General features: G+C 33.1%; 1 protein-coding gene across 2 annotated transcripts in view; it reads right to left on the bottom strand.

Moving 5' to 3' along the window:
• Positions 1-20,299, bottom strand: part of LOC145662558 (GDP-D-glucose phosphorylase 1) — a 59,696-nt gene that overhangs the window by 33,384 nt on the left and 6,013 nt on the right. Inside the window, exons 3-5 of one of the 2 annotated variants that reach the window (XM_081728237.1) lie at positions 12,000-12,102; positions 7,635-7,735; positions 988-1,133 (exon numbers count right to left, since the gene is read on the bottom strand). In XM_081728237.1, coding sequence (XP_081584363.1) covers positions 988-1,133; positions 7,635-7,735; positions 12,000-12,102 — 350 coding nt within the window. The remainder of the gene's footprint in view (positions 1-987; positions 1,134-7,634; positions 7,736-11,999; positions 12,103-20,299) is intronic. The other variant, XM_081728238.1, reaches the window with a different exon arrangement.

Genomic DNA, 20,299 nt, shown 5'->3' on the forward strand with positions numbered 1-20,299 from the left:
GACGTGTAAAGAAGAAATCTAATTTAGACACTTCGCGCCCCATCTACAATTAACACACGCAGTGTGCAAGGCAAAGCGTGATATTTCCGGTAACCATTGGCTCCGAACTCTCTGCTCTGGCTACTGGGATCAGACCTGAAATTTCGTGTCCTAATGTAAGAAGGTAAATTAATCGAAGAGATAAATATGTATGGTTCCAGAAATTTGAATATGACAAAAATTAACTTTAAAAACATAACCAAGACCATGTGAAGTTAATCTTCATCTGTTACTAGCCTCCGCCTTAATATTCATATTAAAATCTGTTAGTTCTTCATTAACATTCCTTTTTTCATTTAAATATACGAATTGACGCAAGTTTATAGTAATTTGTGACCCTAATCGTTTAATTACTGCGTCTAGAATTTATATTATTATATTAACAAAATAGTGCATAAGGGAATTCTGAAAAATGAATTATCCGACCTGCTGACGAAGATGTTAAGGAACTCCGAAACAGTACAGTTAATCGAATATTAAGTACTAGATGCAGTAAATAAAAGTATATATTTATAAATTCTTATATTTTGCTTACATACTACTTTTGGTACATGTAGATAGCGACTCGAAATGCAGCGAAACGTATACAATTGATATTGAAGTTCTAAATTCTTTTAATACATTTTCATAAGTTGACAAAAGCAATACTCTACATTTTGTCTACCCTCTACTAACTTTCCTTACCAACATTACAACCTTGAAGACAGCAGTATACTACTGAATTCACGCTCTATTACAACGAATTGGTAAATGAATAATGTGTTCGCTTTTAGACGTATCATTTACTTATTTCTAGACAATACTGCTGTATATAAAAGGTGTAAACTCTTCGACCCTTTGAAGCTTTTTTGTATATCTATGTATCACACAATTCCATGTGAGGGAACGTCAATACCTAGGTATACATAAATTGTCATAAAAGAAATCAAATACCAATAGAGAACTTACCATAGCAGGATTTTCTGGCCCACACATACACTCGTATTGTATCAAGATTGGCTATATTGTTGGATTCAAAACCACATCCACGAGTTATATACAAATTATGTGCAATGTCGTTTTTTTGCAAAAAATCAGTCAAAGTGAAGACATCACTGCAAAAGAAATATACATTATTAAATTTCTCACTCACTTATATGTAAACAATAGCGACTTACTATTCAGTTCGAATAATTTTGGTATACGTTCGTCAAATACCAATTCTGTAGAAATTATCAATGGGAACTCCCTATGAGAACATCTATTGAATGCATCATGTTATTTACAAGAAAAGTCTCATAATAGAAAATCTGTAGAAGTTTTTGCTTTAAACGGAAATAAATAAATAAATAAAGTAAATAATAATAATAATAATAATAATAATAATAATAATAATAATAATAATAATAATAATAATAATAATAATAATAATAATAATAATAAAGTGTGCAGCTTTCGTTGCTGATAATATCGAGTTGTTGCACATATCTTTGTTATTAGAAGAAACGATTTTGCGATTTTGTTTTGATACTCCTGTGCCTCAATGAAGGATGTCATATGATGTGATAACTATGCTCGCTGAGATAGATGGGAGTCCACATTGAATATTTCGGCAATTATTACACGATAGACGTATACCAAGATTAGTCCAAGTGAATATTTATAATCATGTGTCAGTTTAGTCCCTTAAGTTGCTAACGCTTATTATTATTATACTTATTAATAGCTGTTTGTACAAAAATAGACAAAGATAGTCGAAACACATTAACAATTTTCAACGCATCTTACACAACTGTAGAAAAATTCAATTAAAAATTAAATTTCAAACATCACGAAATATCTTAATATTATTCAAAGCTGTTTACTACTTACACAGTATGACTATCGGAATTGTCCGAGTGAAATTCATAATGTTTTAGTGATTTCCTTAACAAAATTTATGACTTTATCGGCCTTTATTATACTTCTGTATATTACTTTTATCTAAACATTCGTTCAAATATACAGAACAATCTTATGATTGTGACGATACATACATAAATAAAAAAAACGCTCAACAAATTTTACGATACAGCCTCATCACTTGCTGTAACGGGAGCAGTTCGATTCCAGTTTCGAGCAGCCTATATTGCATAATAATAATAATTATTTTTTAGTCTCACACTTGGAACAATTGATCCGGAATCGGTTGATATATTTCAGTTCCTAGGAATCAGAAGTCATTGTACCCGAGTTAGATTCCAGTTCACGTCACTATCTTTGCTATGACTCGTTAATAACAATCTCGTAAAAAGATTCGGAAAATTAATTTATTATTACCCTATCGGGATTCGAACTAAGTTCAAAGATTATTTAGTGACCAGCTTCTTCTATTACGCGGCCACATAACGAAATCATCATGTGAGTATCTGTACGAAATTTCGTCTTCGATGTTTCGTTCAGGTATTCACATTAAAGCACAAACATTACAACATGCACAAAAATTTCGTCTTACATCTAATATGCGAACTAATATAACTGGAAACAAAAAAATCAAGAAAAATTTATATTCGTTCTATATATTTCGACCCGTCATTAAGCAGTGACTTATTTTAATGGGTCACAATTATACTTAAAGATACACTTATTTTATACTGGGTGTAATTTCACAAACTACGAATATTAGCGCAATTTGTATTAATTTTATCTTTCAAGTTCACAGTTCACTATTTTTCCTCTTAAGTTCATTTTAAACCGACACGGGTGATGACGAAAAACAGGATAGAGATCGCAGATAAAAGTACATGCACTGTTCCTTCTCACAAGAATATTAGTTGTATAAGGTGACTTTGCTACTCCTTGTACAGTTTCACGTTTCTGTTAGCACTGTTCTTACCTTCATTGTGAACTGCGTAGTTGGCGTTTACCTGATCTTCCTTTACGTTGCCACTTGTTAACATATTTCAAAATTAACTTCCAGATTGTACATTTCTGCGATTCTAACAGCAAAATGTTCTTATTCACTTACTGAATATGTTTTGACATGTATCGTTTGGAATGAATCACTAAATACATTAAAAATAATACATTTTAGATATGGGTTTTCTTGAATCCTTCCATCCCTCAAAATATATGGCGTCGAACTCTTAACAAGTATCCGGCTATACTCCTCCGCAGTTTACTAAAAATGCACATTCGTGTATGGAGGGAAAGTAATATAACAAACTTAACACAAATAATGAATTGTGATACTATTATGATTACGTTTTTGATGATCTTTGATTTCGTCGCACCATATTTTAGTCCGAAGAAACTGACACAACTGGGGGTGGGGTTTGTTATTTGTCACAAATATTTTGCCTTATTAGGTTACATTCCAGCTCCTCAAGAGCTACTCACACGAATGCAAATTTTCACACAGATTAAACCACAGACTATTCGAAGCACAAAGTCTTGTAGTTCAATTGAAGATGCCCTCTTTGCGAACAGGAATGAGATTTAAATTCTGCGATTTTTTCTTTCTTGCTAGTATGACAGGGCTGCACGGTTATACACGGTGGCCGACAAGGACGATGATTCTTTCCAAAGGATCATCAGAATCCTGGAAATTCAGAAACTGCAATCCTCTTGAATGTTCCTTAATGTCAAGTCTTGACGAAGATAACAGAACTCGTCAAACGTACGGGGCCGCACAGTTATATTGCCATGAACTTATTATTCAGTACTAACAAATTGTATTCCGACAGAAATAAGTTTGTTTATAAGCATTCGTAAAGCATGGTTGATTACAATGAGAAATGAATATATATATATATATATATATATATATATATATATATATATATATATATATATATATATATATATGTCCACATTTTACATTTTCAAATTACGGAATTGTTTCTTTCACTTTTCCATTGTCTTCTTTCAGAATTTAATTTAACTTAAAATTCAATGAGTGACACAAACAACGTTGCAACTAGGACAATCCAAACTTTGCAAGAGGCCACAATAAGGAATAAAATTTGTTACCATTATGTTAGATTTCAATCTTATTCTACCAACATCCAGTTTTCATTGGAAGTCATTATCTTTTACCTGTTTCGAATATAACGTTATTCAATTTCAATCTCGCTAAAAAAATGTTGGTTACAACATTGTTCGTGTTAATCATTCAATTGCAAAGCTTTACTTCTTTCAGAACTTTTCTTATGAGATTTCATTTTCTCGGTTAGATTTTCAATTTCTGCTTCCAAAACTGACTCATCTTCCTTCATTCATTTTCTAAAAGCTTCTTCCTCTTGTCTTGCAAATTTTTCAGCAGTTTAGCTGCTTCCTTCAGGCGAAGAGCATATTAATCTTCTTTAAATTTTCAGTTAAGAGCTCCTTTCCGTCTTGGAAGGTGAATTGCTCATAGTTTGAACAATGAATTTAGTGTCATTTACTCTTGGTATATATATATATATATATATATATATATATATATATATATATCTTTACTTCTCTGTGTAATTAGAGAGGCTTCTTCCAGATTTTCAATCAAGGATACTCGATTTACAGAAACTCTTCTTTCAACTGCTACGTAGCTGTGGAATATGTACAAAAACTGCTGCATAAATACGATGAAACCTTTATTAGTAATATTTTAGAACTTTCAATAAAGAACAAATTAAAATATCAAGTTTGTTCTCTCTCTGGTTGAATGTCTATAATTTTTTGTGAACTACTACTAATTCAGAAAAACGTAAATACTGTTTTTTTACGCACTCGCTTGCAGATGCTATCACGTGATTTTCAGAAACAAAACACACTATTGCAGCACTCATTCTCGTCTCTTAAAACAGAGCAGTACATTACTTCAGCTGCTACATAACAGGCACCCCTTTACATCTTTTCTCAACTTTAAATATAAAGTTTTATAATTTATCTGCATTCATTTTTAAACACAAGAACATCTTTTCTTTTGAGTTCTTACAATGTGTAGCAGCATCACATCCAATGTCTACGTTAGGTGATATTTTAAGATTAGTAGAATTGGTGACAATAATCGCCATTAGTTTTGCAGAGTTGCTATCTTTCTGCATTATTCTTTGATTAATGAATCTTTCTACAACGGTACCCATAATGTTAAAAATATATTTTCAAAAAGTCAACACATCATTTGACTGAAAGTGAGTTTAACTTTACCTCCACAGATAACAGTACTTCTTCTTTTGCAGGCACGAAAAGATTCTCGAAGTTAAGTTTTAACTTTTCAAAGTTTCTGCTCTCTGGAGATCTATTCGCAACTTCATGCATAAACTTCTCTTTCCATAATCTTGGCATTTTCTAGTTATTCACTGGAACACAGTTTTTAAGGATTCAGACAAACTTCTGTTATTTTCACGACAGCCCCTCTTCCTGAAGGGGAAAAAAAAAAGATAGTTCTCAACATTCCCTGTGTTTTTCTTGTACACTGTTTTGTATGTATCATGTACAATATAGCAGGGACAAGTTCCAAAACAAAAAAAATTCTGACTATCAATCTCCATCTTCTTAAGTCATGCAGTACTTTCAAGTTCACATGCGGACCATTCATAGGCATCTAAATTATATTTATTATTCTTATTTTTTTATTCTTTGGAGACAAATTTAAAGCACTTAGTCACTTCAAGAAACCAGCCAGTAAATCAGCCGAGGTTGCACAATCGAAAATCACAGATGTTAGATACCTGGTAGAAATATAATCGATGTACCCCAAAAAAGTACTACCTGGTCCATTTGTCCTTCCTACATTACTTTATTTAAACACTTACTAACTGAGACATAGTAAAAGAATACTTAGAATTTAGCTGGCTAGAAGATTATGAAAATACGATCCTAATCCATATGTAACTACATACACGATCTTATTTGTACGTACTTGGAATCTTTTTTTCAACAGTATCATCACCACAAATCATCGAAAAAAATGTGTTAGTACAACTCTAAAATGATAATTAGACGTCTCCTTCAGTTCTTATTTATTTTTAACTGTATCCGTGACTTACACCACCTAAAGTATACGTCATAACTTAATTATAGTAACTTAGTCGTAAAGGGCAATAGGTTGTACACTAAACTGCTTCATTCAAATATGATACGAATAACAGAGATATTCCTATAAAAACGATAAAATTTGCATGAAGATATTTGTGGGTTTGCAGTTTATTGGAATAACGCCATCAAAGTGTTAAGTGTATACTGAAATTATTTAATTTATGTAACACAATTCACCAATATGCGTTAAATTTAAAACTTTCTTAGTTTAACTTAAGATATTCGTCGTTCGTTTCCTTGTTGTATCAAATTTTACGTATATTTGTAGCGGACGGGTGTAAGTGGGGTGCGTACAACGGAATGGGGAAGAAAGAAAGAAGACGGTGAAGGGCAAATATCATATCTGTACCTAGGAATCGATTTGAAGTTGGACACAGTGCATTTAACGAGGTGAAACGTTTTCGAGAACGGCTCCTGTTCACTTCTTCAGGTATCGATGTAGGAAGAGCGCAGACGTCGATTAAACTCAAAGGATTTTTCTTCTTTGTTTCTTTATACAGCACTGAAACGCGACTTATTGTATCAAAAAATGGCCTTCACATTGACAGACTGTACCACTCACTCATGTATGAACAGAATTACACGTAAGCTACAAATCTGAAATTACCAAAACACAATCTACGTATTTAGACAAATAACTTCTTAAAAAGTCTATTCACGCAGAAGTCGATGAAGTTATAGTCGAAGTGATGGTTTATACTTTGGAATGGTAAATAGGAATATTGATATCAGAATAAAAGAGGATATAAGAGACACCAAGCATCAAGGTTCTGCAGTTTCCAGTTTGCTCAAATCTAGTATAAAGGAAGTCAAAATCATTCGCGAAGTCATAACACCAATAGAACGGAATGTTTCTGAATTCTATAATATCAGAGAACCAACATCCAAAACTAAATTTGGATAATGGCAACCTTGACAAGAACTAGAGCGGCGTCACTTATAGTCCAATTTACGTCAATACCACCTAGTATTATTTTTATTTCGTCCATGTTCAAACGCGCTAAAAAGAAACTAGTAAGTAGAGTTTGATTCAGTAACATTCTCTGCAGCGCTGTGTAAAATTGTTGTAGTATTAGTTCAGTTTTTTCTTAATTATTTCTTCCACATAGGGACTGTAAGTAGTAAGAACACGTTCAGCTGGTCAGCTACTTTTTAATAAAATAAATCGTGTTACATTGTAGTACTAAAAAAGTAAAAAAAGTGAGGTTGTTGACGTCTGGGTTCTTAATTCATCTGTGAGTAACGAAAATAAGCAGGATCAACTCTCTGAAACTTTTTATCTTTATTAAACATTACGTCATATAACTGGTTAGTTATTGTCATATTTATAGTTACTGTTTCGAAATCATATAATATTTGATTCAAGGAAGTCATATTGCGTTTATTTAGACATATATTTGAATAACGTGCAAAAACAGTATAATGATGAGCAAAATTATCTGGTTTCGTTTTTAAATTTAGTGTCACCTGAGGTAGAGAGAGAATTAAGTGTTTACGTTAAATCACTTTACTCTTGTAACAGCAACACATAACAAACTATCAATTTCATAACAAGTTACCTGATCAAACTAGCAACATTTCGATTCCGAAGTTGGAAAGCAAATCCTTCCGCAGGATAATCAATAAACTCATAACAAGGACCCACAAGATGCTTCACAGACTAGAAGAGAACAAAAAAGTTTTTAAAAAGGGAATTAATTTTAAAAAAGAAAGAAAGAATAATTTTAAAAACTTGTAAATTTTAGTACAATAAAACTCTTGTATAAAAATCCTAATATGTAAACTTTACTCCTTTTAAACATGTTTTAAGTTGCACGGTTTTAAACAATATTCCTTATTGTGAGCCGAACACACCAGTATGCATTGACTATGAAGATTTTTAAGAAGTCGTTGCTATTTATTTATTTATTTATTTATTTATTTATTTTCATAACTTTCAAAATAAAGAGAAAGAAAGTAATCAACGGCGTTGTAGGTTCAAAGAAAATATTCATATCTTACAATAGCCGCTGTTAAACGATTTGATAAAATATAAATAAACACAGTGTGTACTTAAAGTCTGATCCCGGGCAATTTTTTCAGAAACTGTTTGGAGTAGGAGATTTCTGCTAATACATAGTGCATGTACTGTGGGGGCCCACTATATGAAATGCTTGTGATAAGTGGGTTACTCTTGGAGTTGGGGGGAGGGGCAGAGATCAACTCAAAAACTTTAAATGGAAAGGTATGTCAAATTGGATGGCATTCGAAAGCTCGTTGAGAAACAATTAATGGTAATGTTCATCCTATACCAATACACCAAAAAGGTCACAAATGGTGACAGGCAAAGTACACGCTCAATCTCTGTTGTTATGGCGATGTAAAGTCTGCGAAAATATCCATCCACTTTCGTATAACAAACACAGTATTGGACCTACAATTTGATTTCTCGTCTTTCACTACAGATTTCGTGTCTTAATATGGACCGAATGTTCCCAATAATTTCTACTTTTGTGTTAGTAGACTATACCGACAAAAATTCGAAATCGACAGAAGAGCTTAGCCTACCGTGAAATTAAACTATCGCTAAATTTACGACCGCATTCGGACACTACAACCTCTCAAACTTAACAATGCACAAATCAATTCGAGATGCCATTAGTGTGAGTGTGGTGGTGCGCTCGTGCGTGTCTCGATAAAATGCTTCAGCAAACAAATTCCTGCACTTGGTAGCTATCATTCTGTTGGTTCTTACACGGGAACTGGGAAAATATATATGCGATTCGTTCGCTCTTTCTGAGTAGAGGTTTCTGGTGATTAGAATGTGCTAATTGTGTCTTTCTTCACGCCGAAATTCTTTTCGAGTTTCCGAATGCCAACAAATTTGATATACTTTTCCATTTGAAATTTTTGGGTTGACACCTGCCCCGTCCCTAGGAGTCACCCACTTATCACCTTATCACGAGTATTTCAAATAGTGGGCCCTCACAGAACATGGCACTACTCCCAACAGTTTCTGGGAAAATGGTCCGGGAGTCAGACTCTGTGGACACCTTATATATCATGTCAATTGTTAAGCATGTAGAGAACCTGAATATATTATATATCTGTGATAAACTTCATTGTTATTGCTCATGTTTTGAATAGTATGCATTTAATATTTTTTAAGTGTGACGATTATAATGTATCGTTCGATGTTTTCATGTGTGTTCATGGTTCTCTAGTCTTGGTGGAATAATTATTTTTATAACTGCGTAAATAACTTGAAATGGCGAATCGATTGAATACATTCCTTAATACGAAGTGAGAGGTTACTTCCTGCTGATGTATTCATCGATTTAATTTGGAATTCTAAAAAATGTTCAAGGCAATGTTTATCATCAAAAAAGTTGTTCGTAACGTCATGTCATGAGTAGCTTACTCAGCGGTACGCAGCAAGAGGTCGAAAATATAACTCATTATGTTTCATTATTTTGTAAGTACTATCTCCCTTTTTGTCAAATATTGATATTATCCTGTCTCCTTTTTGGTTTTTGAAAGTTAGATCCTAATTAACCAAACAAGTAATATGTGTGTTTTCTGTGCGTGTCTTCTTCGGTTTGGTTCCAAGCAGAAGCAAATGTAGTTCAATAACGCACACTGAACAGTACATCCAAATTGCTTCAATTTTTAACAGCATCGTTAAACCTCCAACATTTTAAAAGCTAGAAAAAGAACAAACAAATGAATCAAAATGGCAAAGAAGCTGAAAAATTGGACTGTCACAAGGGAAACAGAGTGGTACTATTAAAATTGTTAAGAGTTTTTCGGTTTATATTAGCGTTACCGCAGACTATTTTATTGACATAAAAATCTAAAGAGTATGTACAAGTTAGCCAACTCGAATGAAAATGTGTGGATGGGCCAAAATCCCCAGTTCAACCACAGCTTCATTCTTTGAATTTCAACGTGCATATATACATGCCTATAGAGTATGTATAAAACGTCGGTTGATTCATTTATCACTTACTAGGTTTATATTAGTTACTTATTTGATGTTTGAGTTCCTTTTTTTCGGCATCAAGATTTTGAGCCTACAATTTAACGTTAGACACGAACTGCACATTCTCCTTCCTCAAATCCAAACCCGGGTTTTCACAATCAGAAAGCGAGACCATAGCAGCATGGAAACTCGTTTATAAGAAAGAAAGAAAAAAAAAATGAAAATGAAAATAAATTATTTTTATTAAACAGTTCTAATTTAAGCTGTTTCTATTATGTTCAAGAGCCTAAACCTAGACCTTGATTTCCTTTAGATGGTTTAAATGAGAACACAAAAATGAATTATGAGAAATCATATTCTATTCATGCTTAACTATTTATACAGTTTTAATCTTTATATCTGAGAAGTGTTTTTAAATCTAATAATAGCTTTAGGTAGACCAAGAAATAACAAAGCTGAATCTTCTAAGCGTACGTACACAATCTTCAAAACTTCAATCAGAATTATGTTTTTTTTTTCTTTATGATATATAAGAACAAAAGCTAAAATACATAGTGAACAGTGGGAACCCCTGTGGAAAGACACACGAAAAAAAAAAAAAAAAAACCTATAAGCTCAAGTAAGAGAGTTTATTTAATATACTCATACTTGTACACATCTTTCTGAAACTATATACAGCTTTTTCCTTTAATTTACAGCACTAAAATTTAATTTTTAATGACATAACTTCCCTCAAAAGTCGCCTCTGATGGTGAAAATATTGTGTAACACTTCCATGATTATCCTTCATTATTACTTCACGCTAATACACATCTAAAACAAATCATTTACATTTAGTAATTTTATACTAAGAGTTAGCAATATTCAGGAGAGGATACTAGCAGAAAGCAACGAACATTGTATAAAGAGTAGTTTATACAGAATTTTACTGTTGGGAAGTGCAAAGAAAATTTGAAGTGGTGCTGCAAATTTTACAAATTACGTATAGAATATAGTTTCCTTACATGAGGATGTTTCCGATATCTAATTAAGGAGCAGATGCTTCAGAAATTTTGGGGACGAAGACACATCACTGGTGTGAGTTTATTTTCTGCACCTATTCTATCTAAATTATCGGTAAACTGTTATTTACTCTTTCTTTTTCTTTTATTAATGGATTTATGACACACAATAGCCTAAAGTGTTTAACATGATGTTACAGTGAATCAAAATAAATATGTTTATTTCGTAATATACCTGTCTAAAATGCAACTTCAAAAGGCAGAAATTGCGCAAAATCAACTTTTACGAATCTCAATTAATCTTGAAGGGCATTATGCAGAGTCTTTCTGAAAAAAAAAAGAAAGAAAGAAAGAAAAAAAAACTATACTAAACTGTTCGACTAACGTAAGTTTCCTGCAGTAGTCAGGCCTTTAGTAAGACGCTTATCATACGTTAAAACAACTCTGCATAAGGCCCGAAAAGTTTAGAGTGTAATTTTGTCAAACAGACTAGAAACTACAGTTAATCTGTCTATAGTCTAACAACTAAAATTACAGTTAAAAAAAAGTACATAATTAAATGACACATAGCCAATCTACATCATTACATATAGAACAAGAAATAACATTTTTGATGTACAAAACGTTGATATTGCAGAGCAATTAGGAAACACAGAGGTTCAGTGGTAGATGTTCGTGAGAAGAGTCTCTGTCCAATCCCAAGCCATGTGAATTTGCGCTAAACAACATTGCGTCCGTGGATTTTTTCGGGGTGGTTCTGTTTCCTCCCGCATTGTCATTTCACCAATTATTTCATAATCATTTACTTTTATTAATCATCTATCTTCTTTAGCCTGCAGGACACAATTGTGAGACGTTGAATTAAAGGTTTTATTTCCACTTTCTCCACGAGCAACTATATATTTTAAGTTAGGGTATTAGAAGGACAATATAGTGCTGAATCAAATAGAATTTTAACTCACAATCGTCTCCAAAGGCATACTATGACGTAAATAATATGCATGATAATGCATGTGATTGACCGAAGCATAACCACAGAGACTGTTGAAGCCCACACGTAAAGCCCTGCAAAGATCGAAAGTTGAAACCATGTAGCTTTCGGTTACCCATGTTCGAAATAACAATTTATCTAGAAAATAATTTACATTAAAAGTTGTGAATATTATAGACAAAACTAAATGTTTCTTAAATTGTTGTTCTGGATTTAGAAAATAATAATAATAAATTATACAGAGCTTTAGCGGAATTCATATTGACTTGTACGCCAATACTCACACTAGTATCAAGTATGGTCAGAAAGATTTTAATGCTAAGGTACAAAAAAACTGTTATCACAATATTTTCCTACATTACCGCAGAAAGGAAAGCAGGAACAATATACTATACGGTAACTTCTCAACTGAATGAATGAGTTGATAAAGGAACACATTCCAGAAATCTCAACGTTCCGACACTTGATGGAAAAATAAATGGTTTCCAGCAACATGCTCCATTTTCCACACACACGTTCCCGATCTTAATATAAAGGAGCTAAAATTAAGGAATGTATCCTTGTTTCTCTCCAGGGGTGTAGACACCTACAAAGAACAAAATAACTATCTGAGTTTAGCTTTCCTATATTTGTGGAATGTGTACCTTTTTCAATTCACTCACTCAATTGGGCAAATGACCACTTGGAAATGATGGAATAATTATTATGACGACTTGAAGAACTTCTGTGTTAAATTTTATTCTTTAATCGAAGATTTCCCATGATAAGTTCTTTTTGTTTTCGTCAATAATTCCCCAAAAAATGTACCGATTTCAGAAATGAAATAGAGAATATGAGTTTTTTAATTCATGAAAGGAAATTGTACTCTACTTCGTCAATTTATTTCTTGACCGAACTTTTTTAAAAGAAATCCGCTGTTCATTGTGACTATACAACATTGTCAGTTCTCCACAGTACATACACAAATCAAAATAAGGAGAAAATTTTATCAATATAACATACTATATCTTAACGTACTTCGTACGACAAAATAAGTGATTCTGAATTCTTCAATGACTCGAGGGCCTCTTGAAAGTTCTTTTCGAGCAAACTGTTCAGGTATTCTCATATTATATACTATTGAGGATTTGTTTCTTCTTTTAGAGTGCTGTGAGCTTTTCAGAGTAACAATAGCATTGAAACTTTCAGTAAACTTCTTATAATTTGTCAATTGTATTTTGTAATTTTAAGCAGTAATGCACACACTAAAAAGAATGTTTTCTCTAATCAACACTTACTGAACAAATGAAAGAAATCGCTTATTAAGACAATTCAGGGTGTCTACTAGAATACCAGAAAGTAAATTCATGACTTTTTCATGACTTTTCATGACCCTTTTTGTTCAAATTTTCATGACCATGGCGATGAAAATTTACCATTAGTAATAATAAACCCCTACCATCAGTGGTGCATCGGTTAAGATGAAGATCATACTATGTTCTTATTTGTCTAATGTACATAATGTCGATTAGCTGACAACTAATTTTAAAATGCAAGAGCAATTTAAAAGGCAGTAAACAAATTTTTAATTGCGGTTCAAAAAGACAAAACAAATTATAAAAGAAATTCGTTTTAAAAAAATAGATCAAATTTAAAATCTGCAAACTCAAACGAATAATATTTACATAAGTCTAAAGGCCCAAAAATACACAATTTACATTTCTTAGAAGTAAAGAAATAGCAGATCAGAAAGTTGGACAGTAAAAAGTTGTTACTATATTACAGAGACTAGAAGATGAAATGGGGAGCAGCTAGGAAGACAGTAAAGTACCCGTTAGCCAGCACTAATTGGTGGGGGAAATTCTCACAATTACTGACCTGATACAACTGTTTCAGTACATGCAGTATGAGGTATAAAAGTATGAAGTATAAAAATATACTCTGAGATTTCAGATTTTCATGACCAGTTGGGTAAATATAGGACTTTTTCATGGCTTTCATGACTACTATGCAAAATATATGACTTTTTCATGACTTTCATGACCAGTAGACACCCTGCAATTCAGTTAAAGGAATGATTGTAGTAAATGACAAATATTAATTTTAAACATATGACTTATGAAAACTTTAACAAATACTTGTTGCAAGAATAAAATAATGCATTCCCGCTGTCAAAAGATAAATCTGTGGGCAAGTATTATTCTGTTCTTGAACCACTACAGTTTAGACATCGTAACGCAATTTAAGGTTAGCTGTTTTCAAAATATATGAATATATATACACAGGGTATTACAAAAAGGTGTCACAATATTTTAGGAACAGATTTCTCTCATCAAAATAAGAAAAAAAAAAGTTTATATCGACCTGTGCTCAAAAGTGGATAGTTTCGGAGTTACAGGTTGCTGAAAACGTGAAACAAGTGAACTTTAAAAGTTCATAGTTCCACTACTATGGGACCTATCGTAGTCGGGTCAAGACATCACCGAGGATCTGGTATGTGAATATCCAAATATCCATGTTCAAGAATGCTCTAGTACTTGCACACCAATTTTTAGAGAGGTAAGGTGGAGAGTGATCAAGTACACCCAAACAGTCTCTGTAAATATGACTGTGCAAGTACCGAAGGTTCTGATAGATAGATATTTGGATAGTTTACACACTAGTTCCTCAATGATGTCTTGACCCGACTACGATCGGTTCTATAGTAGTGGAACTATGGACTTTTAAAATTCATTTTTTCACGTTTTCGGCACCCTAAAACTACGAAACTATTCACTTTCGACCACAGGTCCATATTAACTTTTTTTTTTTTTATTTTGATGTGAGGAATCTATTCCCTAAATAGTGTGACAGATTTTTGTAACACCCTGTATATAAAATCTTGGGGCCATAGGCCAACTCAATTATGATCAAAGATACTTAAAAAAAAAAAAATCTAAAATGTGGATTTCTTCCAATCACTAGCTGTTTGGATTCCACACTGGTAAGTTGCTCAATGTTAAGTGAAAAATCAACGTTTCAAGTTGAGTAAACTTTTCGAAAGGAAAGTTAGGACACGCACAAATGGCACGGGGAACGTGCACATTATTGTGTGAGAGAACACCTCAAACACGTTTTCCAACAATGCTGTATTGTTGGCATGGTCAGGGTCTAAGGAAACAGTCTGATGAACTTGCAACGTTGCTTTAACATAGGGAGTCTTACCAGTATGGAGCCCAACTGTTGATACGTTGAGTTGAGTTGATTTTGAGTTTAACGCCTCTTTCAGCAGCAAGGCTATATGAGACGGGACCTATTGATTAACGTGGAATCCGAACCACATGAGCTTCCGCCGGGAATTCAACCCGGATCCTCCACGCCGAAGGCGCGTATGCTAGCCAGGAAGGAGATCAACTGTTGATACGATTGGCGAAAACTCCATTATTTTAGACTAAAACACACCTGTTTCCAACACCTTTCCTTTCTTTCCATTTTATCATTACTTTACTCACAATGGAGTTAGTTTATAGCCCCGGGGTCTGGATTTATATTATATATATATATAAATGAAATGAAAAATAAGACATTTTGTGAAAGAATGTCTGGCATTAGATAATTTTGATACAGAAATTCTACTTACAATAAATGGGTATTGTTTCACACTTGTTAAATTATGGTGGACTTTCAACTAATTAGAATTTAATATGGAAACCGGAAGTAGAACATATATCACCACCAGCTCCAATAGAATGTCGAAAATGGAACTTGTTTTGGGACACTAAATCATATCAGAAAACAATTTCCCGCTATCTTTTAAAGCTTTTGCTTTATGAGAATCAATATTAACCCTAGAAATACCATTGGGGAGAGGGAGGGGGTCAAGTATGTCCACACGTTCAAATTTTCAATTTTTTCAGGGTAAAGTGTTCCTTAAGCTATTAATTTTTTTAAATACTGTTCGTTTGAATTTACTGTTAGCTTTTCTTATTTTTATGTTATAGTATCATCTACATTATTTTTATAAAAAATAATTCATTTACTGCGAGCAGCAGGGTGGATTGATTTAAATCAAATTCCGGTTGTTATTTTGATTATGGAAGATAATAATCCTAATACAATGAGACTCAAATGTATATACAGCACAGTATGAAAACGAGTGTCATGCACAGGATGGTTAGGGAAAATCCTGTTTTGAACGGGTAACGGGGGAATCCTGCTTTCTTCTCTTCGTAACATAGGGTTTTAAATCGTTAACTATTCCAACGGGAAAGTCACCATGGACATTTAAGACGAAAATTATTTTGTATGTGTGTCTGTTTATTTGTCCCCAGATAATAGGGGCTCATTAAAGGGACACGATCCCGTCTCCAAAACTTACTTTAAAAAAAAAAAAAAAAGATTTTATAACTTTAGGCGAAATTTATGTATTTTATACGCATTTCAAGCTAGTTCCCATTTTTAAAAATTGCCCGTGCCAAATATCAGTAACTTTTGTATAAAAAAAAAAAAAAAAAGTTGAGAAACGTTGCTGTACTTTTTCCTTAATGCCTAAGAAACATTATTTGGGATTGAAATAGGTTAACAATTGGGGATTAATTCAAAATTCAACCCCAACACTTTCACTTAAATGGCACAATTAACATTTAATACTAATTCCTAATGTTTTTTCTTCAATTTGCGACTTGTATTATACGAGGAGAAAGATTTGATTTAAATAAAAAAAAAACGATTTAAATAAAAAAAAAATGAACAAAAATAATTTTGTTTAAAACAATCATGATTTTTTCCACCCTGGCGAGCAGATTTGATCACCGGTTGGTACTAGGTGCAACATATCTTTGTTTTCACAAAACAATTCTTTTTAGTCAAAAACCCTGCATTTTTTCAAGTGTTACGTCTATCTTTTATTCTTAAAATGGACATAAACACATACATAGACCGCTAAGACAAAGCTGAAGTTCAGATTGTAACGTAACACTTGCCCGTGCTTTAATAATGTAAATAAGAACAACTTCACATGTTTCTGTTATTAATTTAGTTTAAAATTTCAATAGATATAGTGCAACAATCACTTAAAAAAAAAAAAAAAAAAAAAAAGACCCGTTTTCTTGAACTACACGTAATGGATACGTGCTTATACTTCTAGAGTTACAATTGAAAGGTAATAGATATTTACCAATTGTGATTTTAGTAGAGATAAAGAGCACAGGTAGGACCTAGTTTTGGGACCCTGAATCCATATTTAAATAAATAAATAAACGCTTCTTGCTCTCTTAACCCCGATACTTACGTATAGCATAGTTTGGAAGTCTAAAACGGGAAGATTGGTCACTACAGGAACAACTCCTACCCCGGTATAGGTATTAGATGCATATTTTACTACCAAGAATGTTGCTATTTATTATCCTAAGATTCTACTTTATAGTATTCTCTCATCTTCTTCGTGTACAAGGATTTTTTTTCTTTCCCTCTAACACATTGCATATATATCTTCCATTCTAACGATTTGTTTCGCTCATGTCAAGCACCACACTATATTTCGTGATAAGTATAAATTGTGAAGTTTCGCATTTTGTAGCTCTCTCCATTAATCGGTTTGTTCGTTTACTCTTACATACATTTTCTTAATGTCGTAGAATTTTGGAAACTATTTGCTCACGTAATTCGTGGCGGAGAGTGAGTTCTCAAACATTACATCCATATATTAGAACAGGCAAAATTATGCTTTTATTATATACAGAAAGAAAGGAAAAGAAAAAAATACATGTTTCTGATCCATTATAATGTACATCACTCGATGAGCATTTATTAATAAATTTAAAGGCACTCAACTTTTGCTCCTTCTTAAATTCTACAGATTGTTCAAATAATTATATTCTACGTCGACTTTCGTTGACAACTGTCAGCAGTTTCAAGACTTAGGTAAGGGAGGGTATTTTGGGAATATGAAAATTACATGTTTACTCCCATAGATAGAAACTTTAAAAAGGTTGACAACTGCCAACGATAATTCGATGTTGAATATGATTATTTTCAACAATCTCTAGAATTTAAGTAGGAGCAAAAGTGAGTACTTTTAAAATTATTGATATGTATCTCATCTTTACTTGGACTGTCTGCACCCTGAGACTGTTTAGTTCTAAATATTCATATCTGTGTTACATTGCTTCTTAGGATTTCATTGTACTATCTTTTGTAATACAGATAACATCTCGTCCATACGGATTTGTTAAAAAGAAGAGCTCAGTCGCCTATTTATGCGTCTGAGCTATTGAAATATTCCCAAGGTTAGGAATCATAGGTTCATGAATATATGAGTGAGCTGTTCTCCATATACTATCTTAATACGGGTGTTTCAAAACAACACCGACAACCTTCGAAAGGTGATTCCTGACACCAAAGTAAGACGAAAAGTATAGATCAACCTGGGTGCACCAATGCTTCCTTTCGGAGTTACAGGGTGCCGAAATCATGAAAAAAATGAACTTTAAAGGTCCATAGCTGCAAACAGAGTTCCCACTCTTTTTCCCCAAAAAAATTCCAGGACAAATCACAAATTTTCCAGGACTTCGACACAGAAAGGGATAACAGGATTCCAATTATAGGTTAAAACTCACAACAGTGAAATGAAAAGTACAGTAACTTATGCAGTGAATATTAATCCAAGTACAGTATTAATACACAATAATTAAATACACAAAGCAGGCGTAATGTGCTCTTTTATGTGTGGCCTTCCAACTCCCCAACCCGATCCATCCACATCCAGCACATGTATTTTCATTCTTTCTACATGACATTTTAATTGTGCGCCAAACAAATTTAGAAACAACAAAAATCTATTTTTCGTACATGGCATCTTCATTGTCTAACAATGTGACGGATATAATTAAGAAATATATATATAGCATTTGACTTTGTCAATAAAGTAGAGCAAGACTTCTGCTCTGCTTCATGTGCAAGCTGGTTTGCTTCAGTCTCCAAAGCTTCACTTGTTGCCATCTATTTCCTTCTCTTTCTCTGCAGCTGCTGTACATTTTCACTTATCTCTTTCCTCTTGCTCTCCACTTGACTTTCTCCTCACTACCTTTCAATGAAATCCTAATTTGAACAACTTAAACAACTCACGGAAAACTTAAAGTTTCTTTGGTGTAGCAAAGAATTGAGTTTTGCCTCGATATAACCTTGTCACAAATAACATTAATATGAAATTTTACTGAAGTACTGTTGCGAAAATAGACTGATTATATGGAGGATTGATACTGGTACAAAGCACAGTGCTAGTGAAAACAGCATCCAAAAATGGGTCGAGAAACAAATGGATGAAAAGAAGAAGAGAGAAATTTTCTCAGTCAACCACCTTGTTAGGAAAAAGAGAGCCGACCAACCACCTACACATGCAAGATTATGACAAATTATTATTCAGCACAAAAACAGGAACAGCAAACAAAAATAGCAATCGATTAAAATCATTATAATTATGAAAAATCTGACATTCAGTATTTCTGTAAATTTCAAAGACAGAAATCAATTTTCAAGGACATTTCCAGAATGTTTCCAGGACAAATTCAATTCAAGGACATTTCCAGGTTTTCCAGGATTTCCAGGACGAGTGGGAACCCTGTCTAAAACTATGGGACCTACCGTAGTCGGGTCAAGACTTCACTTAGGAACTATGTGTACTATCCAAAAATACATATGTCAGAATCCTAAAGTACTCACGAAGCAATTTTTACAGAGGCAGTTTAGCTTCGGGTATATAATTTGAAGTACTCACCAACTACCTCTATAAAAATTGTTGGGGAAGCACCGCATGATTCTAAAACTTGGGTATTTGGATAGGGCACATATAAGTTCTAAGTGAAGTCTTGACCCGACTACGGTTGGTCCCACTGTATTGGAGATATGGATTTTAAAGTTTCTTTTTTCTTCATGTTTTCGGCAGACTATAACCCCGAAAGGAAGCATTTGTGCTCCCAGGTTGGTCTATACTTTCAATCTTATCTTGGTGTAAGGAATCACCTCCCAAACGTTGTCGGTGTTGTTTTGAAACATCCTGTATATTAAATTTCACATTATTAATCAACACACTAATGCTCAGTAAACGAAATCCAGTATAATTGGTGCTTATATGTAATAATTATATTAAATAAATAGCTTACTTATTTTCAAGTGTTCTCTTTCTAACTTGTTTGCTTCTAACTTCAGCGACTGTCGATCTGTCAGTAAAATTATAGTCAAACAAGTTAAAAGGAGAACATCTGAATTGCAGAAATGAGAGGTAAGCGGTTTATTTGATCTAATGATACGTTCATT

Source organism: Thermobia domestica, chromosome 10, assembly GCF_964235325.1.
Source record: "Thermobia domestica chromosome 10, izTheDome1.hap1.1, whole genome shotgun sequence".
NCBI classification, from domain to species: Eukaryota; Metazoa; Arthropoda; class Insecta; order Zygentoma; family Lepismatidae; genus Thermobia; species Thermobia domestica.